General features: G+C 38.7%; 1 protein-coding gene across 1 annotated transcript in view; it reads left to right on the top strand.

Annotated features, from left to right (window-relative positions):
* SCG3 (secretogranin III) overlaps window positions 1-22,206 on the top strand; it is a 39,489-nt gene extending 17,283 nt beyond the window's left edge. Inside the window, exons 9-11 of the mRNA XM_081292868.1 lie at window positions 3,103-3,240; window positions 14,892-14,972; window positions 18,960-22,206. Coding sequence (XP_081148994.1) covers window positions 3,103-3,240; window positions 14,892-14,972; window positions 18,960-19,078 — 338 coding nt within the window. The 3' untranslated portion in view covers window positions 19,079-22,206. The remainder of the gene's footprint in view (window positions 1-3,102; window positions 3,241-14,891; window positions 14,973-18,959) is intronic.
* The last annotated feature ends 218 nt before the right edge of the window (window positions 22,207-22,424 follow it).

Here is a 22,424-nt window from a genome sequence, read left to right as displayed (position 1 = left end):
TCCTATTTTTTCCTATAATAACTTAGCTTTTAGAAGAATAATCCTTTTGCATGATAAATAATTTAATACATATCAGCACAGAATTACAGATTTCAAAAAGTTTTAAAATCTTAAATATAACCATAGAATTAAGTAAATATAACCTTGGATATTTCGTGGCGCATCATGGCACAAAAATCTGATCTCAAAAAACACTGAAAAGTAATGTAGGTCTTTACCAAAGATTCTCTGAGGTGGCTGGTGAAGAGGAAAGATGGTTACATCACAAAACTGAGCAATCCTTTCTAAAAGTCTCTTTTAGGTATCTTTTTTTCTTCCCAGATCACCACTTTTCCAAAATACTGTCCCTGGCCATCTACCCCCCACCCCCCCACACACACACTGTCCTTCTCTCCCAGATCTTCTCTCTCCTCTGGTAAGGTCTGGGCCTCTATGTAGTACGACTTTCCTTCCTTCTCAGTTACTTAGTTCTATATCCTCCACCCACAACCCTCGTCAGCCCAGCAAACAAACACCATGGAGCTGAGCTGTGCAAAGAAGACTCCTTTCAAGGGGGGTGGATGGAGCAAAATGAGAAAGGACTGACAATTGCAAATTATTATACTTTAATATTGCCCCAATAGCAGAAATGACGTACATATTCTTTTTTTTTTTTTTTTTTTTAGAGAGAGAGAATTTTTAATATTTTTTGTTGTTGTTGTTTTCGGCAGACACAACATCTTTGTTTTGTATGTGGTGCTGAGGGTCAAACCTGGGCCGCCCACATGCCAGGCGAGCATGCTACCGCTTGAGCCACATCCCCAGCCCAACGTACATATTCTTGATAGTATAATGTATGGCCCCTTAAGATGATTTTTTTTTTTAATTTTAAAAGGAGAACTTTTGGTTGTTGTTTTGTTTGTAGCAGTGCTGGGGATTGAATCTGGGGCCTCATGCTTGCCATACAAGTAGTCTACCACAGAGCTACATCCCCAGCCCTCAAGCAGTTGTTTTGTTTTGTTTTGGGATTTGAACCCAGGGCCCCATGTCAAGCAATTTTTAATAAACTTTCTTAGAGACCAAAGCAAGGAACAAAATTATACCACAAATATGAAAAAAATATATACATTTTTATATAATGCAGTGCACAAGGGAATATTTCACACAATACAAAAAACAATTTCTTCTTTCCTATAATAAAAATATTGGGTTAAAATAAGTTTGTTAGACAACTTGAGTTTCCTGCTAGCTCTTTAAAAATTAATTAACTTATTTATTCTAATTTGTTATACATTTCAATTCATAGTACACAAATGGAGCACAATTTTTCATGTCTCTGGTTGTACACAAAGTAGCCTTACACCATTCATGTCTTCATACATGTACTTAGGGGAATGATGTCCATCTCATTCCACTGTCTTTCCTATCCCCATACTCCCTCTCTTACCCCTCCCTCCCCTTTGTCATATCCAAAGTTTCTCCATTCCTCCCATGCTCCACCCCTATCCCCATTATAGATTAGCATCTACTTATCAGAGAAAACATTCAGCCTTTTGTTTTTTGGGATTGGCTTATTCCACTTTGCATAATATTCTCCAACTCTATCCATATACCTGCAAATGCCATGATTTTATTCTTTTAGTGCTGAGTAATATTCCATTGTGTAAATATACCATAGTTTCTTTTTCTTTTTTTTTTTAAAGAGAGAGTGAGAGAGGAGAGAGAGAGAGAGAGAGAGAGAGAGAGAGAGAGAGAATTTTTAATATTTATTTTTTAGTTCTCGGCGGACACAACATCTTTGTTGGTATGTGGTGCTGAGGATCGAACCCAGGCCGCACGCATGCCAGGCGAGCGCGCTACCGCTTGAGCCACATCCCCAGCCCCCCATAGTTTCTTTATCCATTCATCTATTGAAAGGCATCTAGGTTGCTTCCACAATTTAGCTATTGTGAATTGAGCTGCTATGAATATTGATGTGGCTGTGTCACTGAAGTATGCTGTTTTTAAGTCCTTTGGGTATAGACTGAGGAGTGGGATAGCTGGGTCAAATGGTGGTTCCATTCCAAGTTTTCTAAGGAATCTCCATACTGCTTTCCAGATTGGTTGCACCAATTTGTAATCCCACCAGCAATGTATGAGTATGCCTTTTTTCCCACATCCTCGCCAACATTTTTTGTTGTCTGTATTCTTGATAACTGCCATTCTGACTGGTGTGAGATGAAATCTTAGAGTAGTTTTGATTGTTAGTGATAATTGTTTTCCAGTGGTTACCTACAGGTTATAAGTTTCAGTTCAACACAGGATTGCTAGAAGGAATACAGCTACTTAATATAGTGAGAAGTGAGCAAATGTTACTCCATTTTGACAGCAAGATTCCAAATCTTTTCTTTACATTAGAATAGCCAGGGATAATGGAGCATGAAGAAAGGGTAAAAAGAGAGTTCTGCTTTATCCCCAAATCCTTGAGATTGGATAACTATAGTTATTCTCACTTGGAATCAAGACCACCAAATTCACTTTGGGACTTGGCATACCGCACTTGATCATCAACACTGATTAAAGTTTACTTTAATCAAATAAGGCTGAGAGTGTGGCTCAGTGATAGAGCATCTACCTAGCATGCATAAGGCCCTGGATTCCATTCCAGCACTGAGTGGGGAAAAAAAAAGGACAAATAACTGGGCTGAGCTTAGTGGCACACAAATTCCAGCTACTTAGAGGTTGAAACAGGAGGATTGCTTGAACCTAGGAGTTCAAGGCCAGCTTAGGCAACAGAGTGAGATCCCATCTCTAGAAAATAAAATAATAATAATCTATCCTTTAGTGATATTGTAGCGTAAGGGAAAGAATGCTAAACTAGAATCTGGACAGCTGGAAGCGGGGGCCAGCTTTTTGTTAACTCAGTGGGTGATCTTAGGAATATCTCTTCCTTCTCTGGTCCTCAGTTTCTTCTGTGAAGCGAGGTAGAGGGTTGAACTGGATAATCACCAAGATTCTTTTCAGCTCAAAAAAAAAAAAATCTAACCTCAAATTGTACCGTTTCAATAAAGTTTATTTTTGCATTAGGAATTAATGCATGAATAGGAAATCATGCTGTAACAACAATGCCCAATCTGATTACAGTGCCATCAGAGAAGAGCCATGAAGAAACAGACAGTACCAAGGAGGAAGCCGCTAAGATGGAAAAGGAATATGGAACTTTGAAGGATTCCACAAAAGATGACAGCTCCAACCCAGGAGGAAAGACAGATGAACCAAAAGGTACAGAATTGACAGCTCTAGGTCGGCAATGAAATTGGGAAGCAAATTTCCTTAATTATTTAACAAGTGATTGCAACACAACAAACACCTTTAGGGACCTGGTAAAAACCACAAATCCAGCACATCGAATTTTCTTAAATAGCTTAAATATGTCTGTGCAATTTAAAATTTACTTCTTCCCAGGATTTCAGAAGCTTTTCCAGGTACCCAAAGAAAAAGATTCATTGAGTATATAGGTTCTAAGTTGTCAGTCCCCTGATTTGATTTCAGGTCAGAAAAGAATATGGACCTCGTTGTATAGTTCAATGGTCCAATTGCCTCCAAAACCCATATTTTTTATTACTAAGATTGAACCTGGGATACTTTACCACTAAGCTACATCCCCAGCCATTTTTGTTTTGAGACAGGGTTTCACTAAGTTATTGAAGGTCTCACTCAGTTGCTAAGACTGGCCTCGAACTTGCAATCCTCCTGCCTCAGCCTCCCAAGTTGCTGAGATTACAGGCATGCACCACCATGCCCAGCTGGATCCCCTGTGTTACAAAGTTATGTTGTTGCTTCATAGAAAATTTACATCCTTGTATCTCAGATACTCTTTTTCTGAAATCTTGTGTCTTTACCAGAAGCTGTGAACATGTGGTTCAAAACCTACCTTATCTTTTGGTCATTATGATACAGTGAACTCTTTGGTATAACTGGAACCCTACTTATGTCTTACCAATTTCTCATTAGTAGGTTCATGTAAAGGTTTTTTTTCCCTGGGAGCTAACATAGCTAGGTTAGTGCTCTCTCTTGAGGCAGGAAGCTTGACACCTAGATAATTTATCATCTGAAACCACATCATTGGGCTCCTTTTTCACTGGTTATTTTGTATAACCATCATTGTCAATGAATGAATGAACTTTGCTTATTCCTTGCTGTGATATGATGTGAGACTACAAGGACTGGTCATGCTCATGATATAGCTCTTAATTTTGGAGGGATTACTTGGTCCACTTGTAAGTTCCCCACCCAGTCTCTCCTGCTTACACAAATAGACACACGTTCACATTCACACTTGATAATAGACCCATACTTAACAATGCCTAAATATGATCTAGAAAAAGAAACTAGCTATGTATTTAATACCTTGTAATTCAATAATAGCAAAAATGTACAAACTAATTCCCTTTTTTTAAATAACTACCTCCTTCATTAACACTCTATATTGCATTTTCTATTCCTGTAAGTTGTTGCGGTTGATGATAATGATGATGATGTGGAGATAGGTTAACTTGGGCAGTGGGATTCCCCTTCATTTCTCCTTTGTCTGCTTAGCATATCCTCTCTACTTTCTGACAACAGGGTATTATGGGCCCACTTCACACTTTCCTTTCACAAGACTTGAAACCAATTCCTGTTCAAGGAGTTCTAGTTCCTTCTTATATAAAAATATAGTTAGAGACTTGAACCTGGGTTTTATGGCTTCAAATATGTTGTGATAGGGCTGGGAATATAGCACAGTTGGTCGAGTGCTTGACTCACATCCCAAGGCCCTGAGTTCAATCCTTAGCACCATTTAAAACAAACAAACAAAAAAAAACAAATAAATATGTTGTGATAGTGGCCAAAGTTGCTACTGCTGCTTCTATTTCAGCTATTGGGGCCTTTTTAGAGACAGGCTGAAAAATTTTTTCTTCTTAATGTACAAGTTTATGTAGTTTTCCTAACTCATGAAGCTTTATATTACTGTAATCTAGCATGGATTTCATGAACCGTCACGATTTTCTTTTACATTGACAGGTGACATATCCACTCCAACTGTTTGGTAATAGCCTGTGTGGAGAAAGGATATGAGTTTGCATGGGCTCAGTTAGAAAGACTTTGGGGATGATTAATTCATAATGTTTGTCATGGGCAAGGGAAAGCAGAACTGGTAATAGCTGTGCCATATTTGAGGACCCTGTACATCCACTCTGGATGAGTGATAGCTTTTTATAAATTGTGGTGAAATATATATAAAATTTACTACCTTAACTACTTTTAAATCTACAACACAGTGACAGTAAATATATTTACATTATTGTGCTACCATGAACACTAATCATCTCCAGAACACTTTTTACCTCTCATTTCTCCTCCCCCAGCCCCTCACAACCATGATTCTACCTTCTTTCTGTATAAATTTGATTACTCTAGGTACCTCACATAAGTGGAATCATACAGTATACATCCTTTCTGTGACTGGCTTATTGAAATTAGCATAATATCATCAAGATTCATTCATGTTGTAGCATATCAGAACTTCCTTTCTTTTTAAGACTGAATAATACTCCGATGTATTGGATGTAATGCTGTATTTTATTTATCCATTCATTTGTCTATGGACCTTTGGGTTGTTTTTACCTTTTGAACAATGCTGCTATGAACTTTGGTATACCAATATTTCCTTGAGGCCCTGCTATCAATTCTTTGGGATATATATCCAGAAGTGGAATTGTTGGATCATATGGCAATTCTACTTTTAATCTTTTGAGAAATCATCATACTGTTTACCATAATTGCCGTAACATTTTAAATTCTTACCAGCATGAACAGGGGTTCCAATTTCTCCACATCCTTACCAATACTTGCTATTTTCTGGTGTGTTTTCCCCTGCTCCAGTTTAGGTTTTTATACTAATGGATGTGAGGCAGAGGATAAGTGGTGAACTCTTGAAAGATAGCTAACCAGGAAAAGGGTGGCTCATGGCCTGAGAGAGAACCAGCATACAGCATGACAGCTCTCCCCCAGCGGGTAGTCAGTAGGCCTCAGTCACCTCCTCTGACAGTAAGCCATGCACAATGATTGTGTTTCACTAGAACACAGCAGAACATAGGTTAGGTCCTTCATCTTGCTGAGGCGAATGTTCAGTGCTTAAGACAATACCTTATATTACTATGCAAAGATTCCTAGGAATAGATGCTGACAGATCTCTTTGCTTTTTTTTTTTTTAAGAAAACATATAAAAAGGGAATATACCAGAGATGATTCTTGGTGGCCCACTATTGCCCATACAGGATATAGGCCATGTTAGTCAGCCTTCTTATACCCTAACAAAATACCTAAGTTAACCAACTTATAAAGAGAGAGGATTATTTTGGCTCATAGTCCATTATTTGTTGGCCCCATGACTACACCTATGGTGAGGCAGCACGTCTGGTTTGGAACACATAGTCGAGCAAAGCTGCATGCCTTATGGCCAGGAAGCAAAAGAGAGTGAGGAAGGGGCTGGGGTCCCACAGTCCCCTCAGCACATGTTCCCAGTGATCTAGACAACTCCTACTAGGTCCCACCTCTGTAAATTTCTACAATCTCCCAATAGTGGCACCCTGGGAAACAAGTGTTCATCACATAGACCTTTGGGGAACATTCAAGACCAAACCATATCAGTGTTTTTAGAAATTAATAGTAAGGAAATATTTCCCATTTTTGTTATGATTTCCATTAGAAATGGGGAGCAAGGAGGGTAAGCTCTATCATCTAGGGTTATTCTTTGTAATGGCTCTCCTGAAACATTAGGAAGAATATAGATACTTAAGGTTAAAATTAGCCTTCCACCCCATTATTTAGAATTAGGATTTATTCATACTACCTTGACCCCATTATTCCAATACAGTTTAGAAAAAACAAAACTGAGCTTATGCTCAGCTTATGCTCAACATTTTTTGGGGAAATATAATTAATCCCCCAAAGGACATACTAAGTTTTTTTTTTTAATCTTTGTACTTACAGTTGATTATTTGTGCTTTTTTCCAAGGGCTATTTTACTTCTCTGTCACAAAACCCAGAGAGACAACAGCCATTATCTCTAGGCAGAAAAATAAAAGCATGCATAGGGTGAAGACAACGTTGTCTAGGTTTCCTGAGACATTTATCTGCAATAAATAAGCACTTATTCCATCTGCATGCCTGGCACTGTACAGGAAGCAGCTAGAGAGGGACCATAAGAACTAATGCACCAGGCACAATGGCATATGCCTGTAATCCCAGTGACTTGTGAGGCTGCGGCAAGAGGATCACAAGTTCAAGGCTAGCCTCAGAAACTTAGCAAGACCCTATCTCCAAATGAAAAAAAAATAAATAAAAAGGGCTGAAGATATGGCTCAGTGGTAAGGCACCTGTGGGTTCAATCCCAAATACCAAAATAAACAAAAAACAAAACAAAAACCCAATGCCTGTCTTTGAAGACTTTAAAAAGTTTGAAACAACCAAGGAATAGTTCTTACCCCATGTGTAGGAAAGTACAACATAGGCCATGTGAGCACACGCAGATCCCACTTACTGATGAGCCAGGCATGTGAAGAAGAGGCTCCCTTTAGGAAGGAAAGTTGGAGGGCATTACAGAATAGAACAAAGGATGAAATAATGGCCCAGCTAAAACCGCTTAAGAAAATAATTGTTAGCAGAACACGCTGGCAATAATATCTGTAGGGAGTTTGTTTTGGACTTGGGATGTGAGATGTTAGCCCATGTAACTGCAATCGATATTTATTAATCATGCCAAGTCTTGGACAGAGTCCCATGAGCAATATAACTAGGAATAACAACAACACCCCCCTACATTTATGCCACACTTCAATCTACAGAACATGTCTACATGCATCTCAGTTGAAGTTTCATGTTAAAAAACAATTAATTACCAATGATGAAAAATGACACACTCACCTTTGAATATAATTTTAGTTAGTTAGACTAGATTCTTGCTTTCTACAGTGACTCACATTAGGGTTTTTTGTTTTTGTTTTTTTACCAAGGATTGAACCCAGGGGCGGTCAACCACTGAGCCACATCCCCAGCCCTATTTTTTTTTTTTTCATTTTTTATTTGGAGACAGGGTCTCCCTAAGTTGCTGAGGCTGGCTTTAAACTTGCAATCCTCCTGCTTCAGCCTCCTGAACCACTGGGCCATAGTGCCCGGCAAAGATTTTTTTTAATGTTGATTTCTAAATCTTACAATTATTTGAATGACTCAATAATTATTTCTAAACTTAGAGCTATGCCAATAAAGTACAATGTATTCTAATTCCAACCACATTTATGAATTTGCTTAATTTTTCAAGTAAATTACCCTCTGGAGACTAAAGAAGTTTAGAATTTTATTCCATTATCTAAATGTGGCTCTTTGCGCCAGTTGGATGCTTACTCACTGACTTCTCATTATGAGTCACTGAAAATCTTTTTAAAAAATCATCCAAGGGATGAAATAAGCTTTATAACACCATAAATTCATTGCAGGGCTATCATTTGTCAAGTTTATGGCTAGATAATAGAATTAGTTGAAGAAGGTGATCACTAAGATAACTTTCACCTAAATATCCTATCATCCCCATCTTTTTTACGTTTAGCCAGAAAAGTTAGCCTATTTAATTAATAAATTGACTAACTCATGTGAATGCTCTTGTGTTTTAAGCAACATAAGAAGAGACAATTCATGCCTCCATTCAAGTCTCAAGGCATTCTGCTACAAATGTCCAAAGACAGTCTACTCTTCTCCCCTGACGCACCAGGGGGGCTGAGAGCTCAGCACAGGCCTGAGAGTGGTCTCTCAAAGACAGCAAAGGAAAAGTTCTTCCCATATGTAGAAACCATGAATAGCCTTTTTCAAATCCACCCTTAATTAACAAATCAGTAAAGCAGTGCCCAGAAGATGAAATGACTTGCTCAGGATCTCATAGCCAGAGAGTGATGGAGCTGGGCCTTGAATCCTTGTCCCCACTCCCAGTCCAGTGCTCTTCAGTATTCCTCACTGCATCTTATGGGCAAGTAAAATGTCATCACTATGGAGAAGTTCCTGAATTGAATGACTTTGTGGCCCTTGTGGCATCAAAATTACCAATATTAGTTGTTTTGCTATTTATAGTAATTATAAATATAACTATAATAATATAATCTTGCCATAATTTTAAACATCATATCAAACTTAATTTTTTAAAATACTCTTTTAAAAGATCTAATATCTTTAGTACATACTACATTCAATAGGCAAACCCTGTTGATTTCTATACCCCACCCCACCCCTGCCATCCCCCAGGGTTAGGAAGTGGTCAGGGCAGCCTATCAGAGTCAGGACAAACTCATGCATAAAAAGGGATATTTCTCTTACAGTATTGAAAACCAGGACAGACAGAAAAGCAGGGCTGCCTCTTGACTCTGGCCCTCATCCCATCTGCTTCAGCATATGTTTTAAGGCTTGCTCCATATTAACTCCGTCATGAGCTATTTTTTTCCAAATGAAGCTGAAATAAATTGGGGGGAAAAATAGCTTGGCTTTCCAAAGTGGACTCTCATGGGCTTTCAGTGCACACTGTGAAAATAAAAGATTTGCTTTACAACTCTGAGAAAAGAAAATGTAAATAGGAAACAGCTGTTTCTCTTCAGGAGCAGAGGAACACCTGATTTCATGGCTGTTATTACCAGTGCTTCAGTAAACATATGGAGATCCCAGGACGGATGGCGGTGACTTCCAAACTTTGCCATACACTAGACTTACCTCAGGACTGATTACAAAATATGCTGATGCTTTTTCCCTACCTTTAGCTAGTTTGATTTAATTGATATGAGGAATAACCTGGACGTTAGGAATTTTAAAAGTGATTTTAATATGCAGCAGTTTGAGAACCACTGCCTTTTTGGCTAGTTTGAAAACAACAGGAACTAAATCCTCCTAGTCCAAACTGTGGATTTGACCCAGCTCCACTCATTAGAGGCTCAAGATTGAGTCTGGCTCAAAACAAGTCTCTAGTGCTTACTGAGATGTGTCCCCTTGGGCATGTTACTTGACTTTCCTGAACTTAGTTTCTTCATGAACAAAATAGGAATGATACTTTTTACATTTGTGTTTTAGTTGTTTCTGATACACTTATTTAGATGAAAAAAATCCATTAGATTTCAAGTCTTTCAAAGAAACAATTCATTTTCTCCGGGGCAGAGAAGGAAGAAGAAAAGGAAAAAAGGAGACAGAAAAAGAGATCTATATTATTTATACTTTTAAAAAATATTATTGTGGGCTGTGGCTATAGCTCAGTGACAGAGTGCTTGCCTAGCATGTGTGAGGCACTGGGTTCGGTCCACAGCACCCCATAAAAATAAAAAACAAACAAAATTAAAGGCATTTAGTCCATTTACAACTACAAAAAGACAATTTAAAAAAATATTGTTTCCCTAATTTATATTCCATGATCACTGGGCAATCTTCTAGTTTGTTTTCTATGTCCTTTATCCACTTATTTGATAAATATTTATTGAGAATCTGATATGTATCAGGTTTTGTTCTAGGAATAAAGTACATCAGAAATTGAGATATTTCTTAGACAAAAAGACTTTTTTTTTTTTTTTTTTTGTACTAGGGAATGAACCCAGGGATATTTTACCACTAAACTACATCCCCAACCCTTTCTTTTTTAAACTTTTTATTTTGAGACAGAGTCTTGCTAAGCTACTTAGGGCCTTGCTGATTTGCTAAGGCTGGCCTCAAACTCACAATCCTCCTGCCTCAGCCTCTCAAGTTGCTGGGATTACAGATGTGCCCCACTGAGCCCCACTCAACAATAAGAAAACAAATTATATGATATGGTAGAAGGCAATAAGTCCTATGGATAAAAATAAGCAAAAAAGAAGAATGAGAGGAATAGGGTGTTCTATTTTAAATTACAGACATTGTCCTAATCCTATGTCATAATTCAGAAGATATTAGTTTCTTACTAGATTGCACACTAGCTTTCTTTAAGCTGTAGTAAACTCATTCTCTGTTGTGGGTCGATAATATCAATACAGTGAATAAAATTTCTTGTATTTATTCATACTTCTTTTTAAAAACTCAACACCAGGGTTGGGATTGTGGCTCAGTGGTAGAGCACTCGCCTAGCACATGAGAGGCCCTGGATTTGATCCTCAGCACCACATAAAAATAAAATAAAAATGTTGTGTCCAATTACAACTTAAAAAAAAAAAAACTCAACACCACTTTATAGGTAATTGGTTCCTGAGCAAAAGGCCACCTAACAAAATAATAGTGAGACCTTTATAACAAAGGGTCTTACGTTGGGTGCCCCCAAAACAGAGATACTGAGAGAAGAACCTGAGGTAGTGTAGTTGAATTGGAAGGGGCTCCCAGGAGGCACCACCAGGAGCTGGGGAAGTTACATGAGACAGGGAAGGAAAAGAAGTTGGTGTAGTGTGTTAATGAGCAGGCCTCAACCTGGGCCACAGGGGCTTAATCACACTGAGGATCCCTGGGAGACTGTCTGAGGTACAGGAAGCTTAGGAATGATGTATCAATCAGTTTATGAATACAAGAATGAATACAAGAAATTTTATTCACTATATTGATATCATCAATATAGTTTACCATCAGTTGAGGGCTGCTCTATTAATATATCTGAAAAGAGGGAGGCACCAGGCAGGGATTGTCTGCCATACTATGCTTGAACCTCATAATACTTTTTTACCTTCTTAAATTCAAAATTATAGTGCAGTATTTAAAAAGAGACTAAGCGGTGGTTTTCCCTTTTTCAAGTAAGCTTTCCACATCATTATATGTTATTGCACTTTAGATTGTGGGAAGAATGCTTAAAATTATTTAAAGAACAAGATTATTTTCAGGCAAACTCAAAAGTTTCAGAAACCCTAATTACCTAATGTGCTATCATTATCTCTTTATTAAAGCAAGTCCTATGTAGAAGACTAAATTTGATTTAAACTTTTTGCAAATAATAAATTTGCATTCTACACTACATGAAGATTTTTGAACCACGATGCAAAGAAAAGACTACAGATTCCAATTTTAAGCCAAAGTAAAGCTTAAATTGTATACACAAGAGTTGGCCAGCAGCTGCCTCACCCAAAATGAGGGCCCGAGGACAACACCCCAGCTCTTCAGGAAAAAGGTTTTATAGCACAAGAGGGTGTGCTGGAACTTTAGCTAACAAGGTTCTGGCAAGAATAATACAAAGGCAGATAGCAGGTTAATGATCTGCATGGCTTAACGTCTCAAGGTAGGGAATACATTGAGATTCCAACATCAGAATTTATGAGGGGCTGCTAAGGTTTTAGGGAGGGTTGTTATCTGGTCAAGAAGAGCTAGGCATGGGTGAGTTTAGATCAAGGGCAGGAATTTCAAACAAGATTAGCCCTCAGAGTATGGTCAGGCCAAATAGAAATCTTAGTAAAACAGAAATGAACATTCCGTAACTTTGTGATGAGATGGCTCCTAATCTTAGATAGAATTGAGTTCATCAAAATCTCTTTCCTTATTCAAAATCCTTATTTAACTGAATATTTTATAGTAGAAATCACTGTTAATATTATCAAATCCAGTGGATCTTCTCAGTCATGAGTAATAATGACAATCTCTACATCGATTGTACTGAGTGTTAGAACATTAGCCTGGGGGACATGATTCTTCACATGCTCTGATATTCTTGAAAACAAAGTCCTGAATCTAATGTTGTTTCCAACTAATAAAACCATTTATTTCCCCTAACAAGTAGGGGCTGAAAATTGTAGATCACTTTTTTAAAAAAAAATCCATTTATCCCTTTTTGCATAGAAGTTCCTCTTGAGTGGTAAGGCAAGAGTGACCCTACAACCAGAGGAAAAATGATGCTCAGGAAGTCCTTCAGGTAAATGCAGTGTTGGAAATGGGAACACTGGCAAATTTTAAAATAATAATGTTATTGTTCACAGACTCTAGTCAGAAATACCCAAATTTAAAACTGGCTTTACTACTTACAAATCATGTGAACCTTTATATATTTCTTTAATTTTTCTGTGCCTCAGTTTTTTCATCTGTAAAATAGGGATGATAAAAGGATTTCCTCAAAAGGTTGTTGTAAGGAGTAAATGAGAATGAATTTTGGAGCACAAAGCACAGCCCCTTAAGCACACAGTACAGATAGTCAAACAAGAGGTCTATGCAGTAGATTAAAGACAAGAGGGGTCAAAGCAACTTTAGAAGGGGGTGATCACTGCTCCATGCCTGGACAGCCATTGTTTCTGCAGAAGCCCTGGATTTTGTTGTTGTTTTTGTACTGGGGATTGAACCCAGGGGCACACTCCCGCTGAGCTACATCCCCAGCTCTTTTTATTTTTTATTTTGAGACAGGGTCTTGCTAAGCTGCTTAGGTCTCTCTCAGTTGCTCGGACAGGCATGCGCCACCATGACTTGGTTTTTTTTGTTTGTTTGTTTGTTTGGTTTTGTTTTCTTGTGTTTCTTTTAGATGAGAGAGAAGCGGGGGAGAAAAAGAGGGGGGGGGGTGAGGGGACAGGAGGCAGGCAGACTACCTGGTCTCTCTGCATAAACTTTGAGCATTAGGGATCCACCTAATTCAGGGAATGGTTGATTTCTTCAGTATAGAACAAGGCTAAGTTTGTGTCCATATCTGAAGATGAAGCCTTATCTTTCAGATAATGCAGGAGATAACAGAAACTAAGATCAGAGTCCAAATTCCTGCTCTGTTGTTTCCTGGCCTTAGCCAAGTTACTGAGCCTCTCTGAGTTTCAGATTCATCATCTCTAAGTTGGTAATATTCACTTACAGATGATAATGCAAAGGAATCATAGAGTAGATGCTCAGTGGTGCCTGGAAGCCCACTAGGGATGTATATATCCAGGGGAGTTTTATTAGAATCAGTTCTAAAGTCTACCATTGGAATATTTTGGGGAGCGGGTACCAGGGATTGAACTCAGGGGAACTTGGCCATTGAGCCACATCCTTGGCCCTATTTTGTGTTTTCTTTAGAGACAGGGTCTCAAGGAGTTGCTTAGCACCTTGCTTTTGCTGAGGCTGGCTTTGAACTCATGATCCTCTTGCCTCAGCCTCCCAATCCGCTGGGATTAAAGGCGTATGCCACCGTGTCCTGCCTACCATTGGAATCTTAAAGTGAATCCCTGGTCATCCCTTTTTTCTAAGGGGGTGTATATATATATATATATATATATATATTTTTTTTTTTTGGAGGGGTGCCCTTGAACCCAAGGGCACTTAACCACTGAGCCACATCCCCAATCCTTTTTATTCTGTATTTGGAGACAAGGTCTCACTAAGTTGTTTAAGAGCTGAGGCTAGCCTTGAACTTGTGATCTTCCTGCCTCAGCCTCCCAAATATCTGGGGTTACAGGTGTGTGCACCATACCCAGCCTCTTTCTCTTGAGTTTTTATAGCTTCCTGCCCAGGATTGGGCAGAAGACTTGTAGAGATTTACACAAAGCCACATATTTGAACTTTTAACTGAGGTGATAGAGTCTTCAAGCATTTGCCACTCTTATTCACTCCTTGAGAATGACCTCAGTTTGAAAAATCTATCCCTAACCAGAAGTGACCCAATCTAACAGTAGTAGGGACCTATCTAACTAGAAAACAAAATCAAAACTCCTCTCTGCCTGGATATCAATCTGTACTTATTTGTGTGTGGGCATAATGCTTACTCACTTGATCTGTCTCCTAACTCTTGTCCCACTTGATCTGCTTGACACACACATCTATACAAACATGCACACTGCCTAGCTAGGGACATCACCTTTCAATTGCTCCATAAGTCCAATATTTATGGTTTTGAACATTAGTATGGTCTTTTAAAAAAAGAAACAGTGATGGTTTATGACTATTTGATATGATTCTTTTATCTTTTGCAGGGAAAACAGAAGCCTATTTGGAAGCCATTAGAAAAAATATTGAATGGTTGAAGAAACACGACAAAAAAGGAAATAAAGAAGGTAGGAATTCAGTGTGGTTGTACATTGCAAACTTCACCCATTTGCCAACGGCTCTTGTTACATAATGATTCCTGCAATCAAATTAGTCCAAAGAATCAGTCCAAAAAGACGGCAGCTGCCTCTGAGATGACAAGAGGAACAGAACCTCACTTATCTTGTTATTCAAGGCATCTTTTTCTTTTTTACATTTGATTTTGAAAAATGTCAAGTGAAAGAAGAGTGATAATATAATGTATCCCCACATGTCCATCACCTATCTTCAATAAGGATGAATATTTTGCCAGTCTTGTTTCACCTTCCCCCTCACACACAGCTTGCTTTCTTTTCTGAGCACATACTGGGTGCTTCATGCAGTCACTAAAGCAGCCTCTCACTTACATAAAACAAAACACACCCTGTTCTGAGTGCCAGAGATTCAAAGGATGATCAGATGCAGCCCTCATACAATAAGGAGCTCACGGTGTCAGTGTGGCTATCATGAACCCAGATAGGACTGTGGTAGATGGATGTTGGAGCACCAAAGGGGTGAGACAGTGGGGTGTGTCATCCCACCATGATAGAGCCAGCCGGGAGAAAGGACAGCAGGAAAGGCCGTGATGCAAAGGTAAGGAAGAATCCAATGAATGAGGAGAAATGGAGTGAGAAGGAACCCAGGGGCCAAGACATGAAGGAGTGAAACAGAAGGATCTATTTTGGGGATCAGAGCCATTTTTTTCCCCAGGACACTGGGTGTCTCTAGGGAGGAGCAGCAGCCAGGCTGGGAAGATGCTTGTACACTCTGCAAAGGAGGATAGCTTTAGCTGGGGGGCCAAATTGGGTTAAAAAAAGAAATCCATCTGGTAGCAGTGTGGTTGCAATTAAAAAAATAAGACCCCAGAAGGCAGGAAAAAGATAAGGAGGCCAGGATCTGGAGCAGAAGTGATGGGTCTTTAAACCAAGGCAAAGCAAGGCAGAAGAAATAAAAAAATGAGCAACTTGAGAGCCATCTGGTTGCATTCCAAGTATCGGGCAAGAGCACCTGCAAAACAATGTTTCTCCAATGAGTTGAGTGATGCTTCTCAAGCTGAGGCAGGAGGATCATGTGTTCAAAGCCAGCCTCAGTAACTTAGTGAGGCCCTGAGCAACTCAATGAGATCTTGCTTATAAATAAAATACAAAAAAAAAAGAACAACTGGAGATCAGTATAAATTATAAATTAAAGGTACATTAATTTGGAGCATTTATGTCATTGTTTTTGCTGGGTCAACATATGCCTCAGATTCCTGACCATAACTAACATCATCCTGCAAGTCATCGTCCTGTTCCAGAAACGATCCATCCAGTGAAGAATGGAGATCTGATTCTTGTCCAAGGAAGGCCTTGTGAGTGAACTTCAGAGTGAGGGTATAAGAGTGTTGGGTTTTAGGTTTTCTTTTGTCTCCTGAAGGGAGGATAATATGCTGTCTTAAAGACAAAGAAAGCTCTCACATGTCATTGTGGCTTGACTTGTGGCTACCTCTCAAGGCCTATGGAGACCTAGGTGCTGCGGCCGTGCAATGGCTGACGCTGTGTGAACCAGAGGACTTACCATTAGTTCTGATCTTTCTTAACCTCTCCTGGTGCCCTCTGTTTAGCAGGGACCTGGGCGACCTGAAACCCCTTTCCAAACTCAAGAAATGGAAGCCCATGTGGTGTGATAGAATGATGATAAAATCTTATACAGACTTACAAAAAAGAAAAAGTGTGCTTTAAAAAAGCAAACCACAAGCTAGTTGTGGTGGTGCATGCCTATAATCCCAGTAACTCAGGAGGCTGAGGCAAGAGGATTGCAAGTTCAAACCCAGCCTTAGCAGTTTAGTGAGGCCCTAAGCAACTCCATGAGACTGTCTCTAATAAAAAATATAAAAAAGAGCTGGAGATGTGGCTTGGTGGTTAAGCGCCCTTGGGTTCAATCCCTGGTACAAAAAAAAAAAAAAAGCAAACCATAGCCCTTATCTCTTTTGAGCCTTACAAGCTTAATTAAAACCTCTTTTAAAGTTAACAAGGTGGTGACTAGCTTATGTATTCCAAAAGTCAGCCAGGGAAGAGTTGGGATTGGATTCTAGGAGCCTGCACCATGCTAGTTTTTCTGTTGCACACAATCAAACCATACCATAAAGATACAATTTTTCCTTCTCATAAGAAAGCAAAAGCCAGGCATAATGGCACATTCCTATAGTTTCAGCTGCTGATGGAGCTGAGGTAGAAGGATCACTTGAGCTCACGAGTTCAAGACCAACCTAGGCAACATAGTGAGACCCTCATCTCAAAAAATACCAAAAAAGCCTGGTACAGTGATGCATACCCATAATCCTATCTATATGGAAGCTGAGGCAGGAAGATCACAAGTTCAAGGACAGCTTATACAATTTAACAAGATCCTGTCTGAAAAAAGAAGTTAAAAGGGCTGGGGATATAACCCAGTAGTAAAGCACCCTGGGATCAATCACCAGTACCAAAAAGGAAAAAGACAAAATATTTTCCTGTTTGTTCATTCAAATCACTGGGACCTTATCTGTCATCAAGAGTCTGCCTTTTGTCTCATTAAAAATATTAATAGTGCAAGTCATTCTGAAGAGTCAGAATTAATGAACCAAGGAAAAGCAAGAGGTGCTTCATTGTGCCGAGTCGGGAATCCAGGAATCATCTCTGTGAGATACACACAAAATATATGTTTGCCTTCTACTTTCTGACTAAGAGAAAGAAAAAAGTTAAAAACAAGCATTTATTCAACATGTGCTTAATGTACCTGTCAGAAGCTTTATCTTCAGTACTCAAGGTTTCAGAATGGTCAAAGCAATGACCACAGACTGACCTGGTTTTGGAACTTGGCTCTGCTGCTACCTGTGCAAGTACCTTCTGCTGTCAGCCCTGGTTCTTCATCTCTGAAATGAGCATGCTAATGCTTACCTCATGGGGCTTTATGAAGAACAGATATGAGGATGGTTGTAAAGTGCTCAGTGCTGGGTGTTTTCTAAATACATGCCCTAACCAGGAACAAAGGCCCTGTTTGCTGCAGAGGAAATGAGCTCTCAGCCTCAGGCTCACCTCCATGTAACAGTGTTTACAGAGAGGTCCTTCCTGCTTCATTTTCCCTTCACACAGGTGCCTAAAGATGCCCAGGTTCAGGTTACATTCAGCCCAACTTAGGGTGGCTGTGCAGCCTCTGTGTTTTCATACCCCTCCCCCATTTTTCTCTCTCCCTTACAAACTGGTAGAAGGCAGGGTTTGGTCATTTATGATTATAACTATCTAATAAAATAATCAGGGAAGGTGTGGGGTTTTTTAAGTCTTCAGAAAAATGCCACAGGCAACCTTCTTACTTAGGGTCTCTTTATGTTTTATGGATGAATTGATGTTTATACAGATGTTCCCTGCATATAATTTAAACAGCATTAAATAAACAAGATAATTCTAAATTTGGAAAACAAAAATGTGGGTTGTCACATTAACAGAAATTTAACCTAATATTATAAGTTCAGGAAGTCAGGACTCCTGGTTCTAACCATAATTTTGCTGCTTTTGTGATTTTGGACAAAGCACTTTAGCTTCAGGACCTTGTTACCCCATGAATGTTTCCTGGCCCAGCAGCACCAGGTTCTCCAAGGACATTGTTTAAAATGTAAAATTTGAGTTCTCACCCCAATCTGCTAAATATGAATCTGAAACTCTTCCAAGAGCCCCAGACGATTGGCTTATAAACATTGACATTTGTAAAGCCCTGGTCTGAATTTGTTGCTCTTTGGTCAAATGAGATGGTACTTCCCACTTACGCCTCACAAGGTTGTGATAAAGAACAGATGAGATAATATGATACATATAAACATCATTTTAAATTGCAGAGCTCTGCCTGAATGTGAAAACAGATGATAATCTTGTTATAACACAAAGTGCTTCTCAATGGTAATCACTGTAATGGGATTGGTCTTTCTTGATCTTTGCTCATGATACTTCAATAATATTTTCCAGACTATGACCTTTCGAAGATGAGGGACTTCATCAACCAACAAGCTGACGCTTATGTGGAGAAAGGCATCCTTGATAAAGAAGAAGCTGATGCCATCAAGCGCATTTACAGCAGCCTGTGAAAATGGCAAAAGATCCAGGAGTCTTTTGACTGTTCCAGAAAACATAATGTAGCTTAAAACACTTCTAATTCGTGATTAATTTTTTTTACCCAAGAATTATTAGAAAGTGCTGAGTTTACAGTAGTTAACCTTTTAGAAATGGATAAAACATAGCTTTCTTGCCACAAAAACTATCTGAAAAGTAAAATTGTATGTAAGCTGAAATTTTGTACATAGAATTCTTATTTCTTCATAGATTTACATTTTATAATCAATGTTGCTCTAGAAAAGCCTCTCATGGACTGAATATAAAACTAAGACTTCTATCTCACACACTTACACACACTCCCTGAAGAATGAAGGGGGTTCTGTTGTCAGAGCATGATGGATCCCAAACCACCTTATTCCAAAATGTCATTTCCACTACAGTTTCCCAGTGGGCACTGAAATAAATTCACATTTCTGCAAACCCTCTATAGCTTGAAAGCCATCTGCTTCTTCAGTTGCTCTTTTTAGGAGGCTCTTTACTAGGCCCAGTGGACAAAAAGGAACTTGAAAAATGGGTATAACATTTGCTGGATCTGCCCAACAAGGTGGTGTACACCTATAATTTCAGCTGTTTGGAAGGCTGAGGCAGGAGGGTCACTAGTTCAAGGCCAACCTGTTCAATTAAACAAGATCCTGTCTCAAAATCAAAAAAAAAAAAGCTCAGCTCTGGGTTCAATCCCCAGTTTTGCAACAACAAAAAAAATTGTTGAATTTATTAACATTTTATCCCCACTCAGCATTTTCTGTGAGTTCTTAGACACTGAGTTTTCAGATAAAGGAGGATTACTTATGTGCTCTCCAAAAAGATAATAGAGGTTGTAAACAGTATAAAAGCATGTTTAAAATTTATACCAGATCTTGGTTATCTAAACTGGATTTGACCCAAGCAAGGTGGCTCAACAGAGAGCAAAGGACCAGGTAGAGTAGAAATAGAGATTGACAACCATTAATCTCTTAATTCCCTGTGAACTAAGTTAGAAGTGCTTCCCTGAAGGAAAAGTTTAGTGAATTTTAGGTTCCTGCAACTCCCCTTACCACAGACATGGCCCTGGAAACAAGCATACAGAGGCCAGGGCTCCTCTTAATAATGAGTCAGTGTTCCCAAAGAAGACTTTGAAATGTATTACTCAGTGTAAATTAATTACATAAATATTTTTCTACTGTCAAAAATCAAAAATTAACACAATGCTTTGTATATTATCAGCCACTATTTCAGATTGGCCTTCTGATGCCTATGTTGCTGTCTTGAGGATCCTACCAGTATTCTCCTTGCAGTGAGGACTGAGAAACTTACAGGACTTGGTTAAAGGCCGTTTTTCAGGAGTAGGAGACCAATGCATCCCTTCCCAATCTCTTCAGAGAGTTACAGAAGCAAACAAAAATCAAAGCCTGGCAGACACACAAACTAAGCTAAGCATGTTCTAGAGAAGCCAGTACCCACTAGTGAGTAGGGAGAGGGAGCCTTTGCCCAAACTCCACTTGCAAAGCACAACTCGGACAGCTTTAATGAATCTTGGGATAACATGACCAGCTGCAGTCACGTCAAACAGGCTGCTTCTATATCAGACAATGAACTGGCTTGGACTAAACATTTTATCCATTTACTTTTCTATATGAATAAATATGCAATATTTTTAAAAATATGAAATTTATTTAGAGAGATTATTGTAATTTGCAAAGTAAAGTGACCTTCGTTAGCTCCCATTGATAACAATGACAAAAGGGAAATCATTAGCTTTGTTTTTATAAATGAGGAAAGTGGTTCACCTAAGGAACAAAAAGACATACTCAAACTCATGTGGCCTGGATGATGAAGATGGACCTTAACAGGACATGGTTAAAGGCCAGGTTTCTTGTCTCTGTCCACTCTTTCATAGTGATTCTATACCAAGGTAGGGACTAAAGTACTCTAGACCTGTACAGCTCAACTATGGCCACAAAGTTGTTAGGAACTTGATATGAAAGAATTTCCACCTGAAATTGCTAAAAGAGGCAAAAATAAAATAATGAAAAAAATTCAAGATTGTGGTCTTAATTTCAAATTTGAGTTTATATGTTTTGGATAGTATCTTTGGATTTGTCTTTTGGATTACTCTTAAATTTCAGATCATTTTATGTTAAATATCATAACTACATTTTAAAAAGTCCCTAGGCTTCCACAGAGGTTTGCTTGGGCCTTTTTTTACAGGCATTTTTGTTTCCTCCCCCCCCCCCTTTTTTTTTTTAGCTTTCTCTTTTTCCAACTAACTCCCTACAGTTCAGGTAGTAGTGGATACAAGGAAATGGCAAAGCATGATCAATAGAGCACCCTGTTTCAAAGATGCTATAATAGCATGAAGAAAAGAAAAAAAGGTGGGGGGATAATGCATGTCAAGTTATAAACAAGAAATGAGCAAGTCAAGAGCAGACAGCTACTGCTTCCCATCAACGGGCTGCTGATCAGCCTCCAGGTTGGATACATGCAGTTCTGGTTCTGCAAGCTCTGCTGCACTGCCATCTAAAGGCACATGTTTCCTGTTCCATGGAAGATCTGGAGGAACAAAACAGGGAAGAAGAAAATAACAGAAAAAATAAGAAAGGGACAACAAAAGTCCCTTTTGGCTGGGTGCAGTGGCACACAACTAATTCCTGGGAGTCTGGGGCAAAAAAATCTCAAATTCAGGCTAGCCTCAGCAACTTAGTGAGGCCCTAAGCAACTCAGCAAGACTCTGTCTCAAAACTAAGGGCTGGGGATGTGGCTCAGTGGTAAAGCACCTCTGGCTTAAATCCCCAGTACAAAAAAAAAAAAATAATAATGAAAATTCCTTTTGCTCCAGAGACAACAAACACCTGTTAGGTGATGCCGATGAGCTTAGGGATGGTGATGACCGGTAAACACAGAGAACTGCTGTGGAAGCATAAAGACTTAATCTACTGGGTAATAGAAATTGATACCAAAAACATACTTAATTGTAAATAGTATATTGCTTGAAGTTTACTGCTATAACCTGTAGTATAAAAAAAATAAGACAAAAACCTAACTCTAAATTCAAATAATGTGGAACATATTACATAGTGATGTATTGGAATGCACTGTACAGTGATTATATACACAACACTCTATAAAATGACTTGGTAGTAAAATCTGAACTAGAATTAAGAAATGTGTCAGAATTTGGTATTATTTATTTATTGGTATTCTATATTTTCATTATATCTGAATCACATCGGGTCAACAAAAATGCAAAGGATGCTAGGAACTAGAATTGATTTGCTTTTAGATCATCAAAATTTCTTTCAAAAATTGCATTTATAATAACAAAAGCCTTTAATTTAAAAA

The sequence above is a fragment of the Spermophilus citellus genome (assembly GCF_964194105.1).
Source record: "Spermophilus citellus genome assembly, chromosome: 4".
Classification (NCBI taxonomy): Eukaryota; Metazoa; Chordata; class Mammalia; order Rodentia; family Sciuridae; genus Spermophilus; species Spermophilus citellus.
The sequence above is the reverse complement of the archived record's forward strand: the minus strand, read 5'-3'. Positions and strand labels throughout refer to the sequence as shown.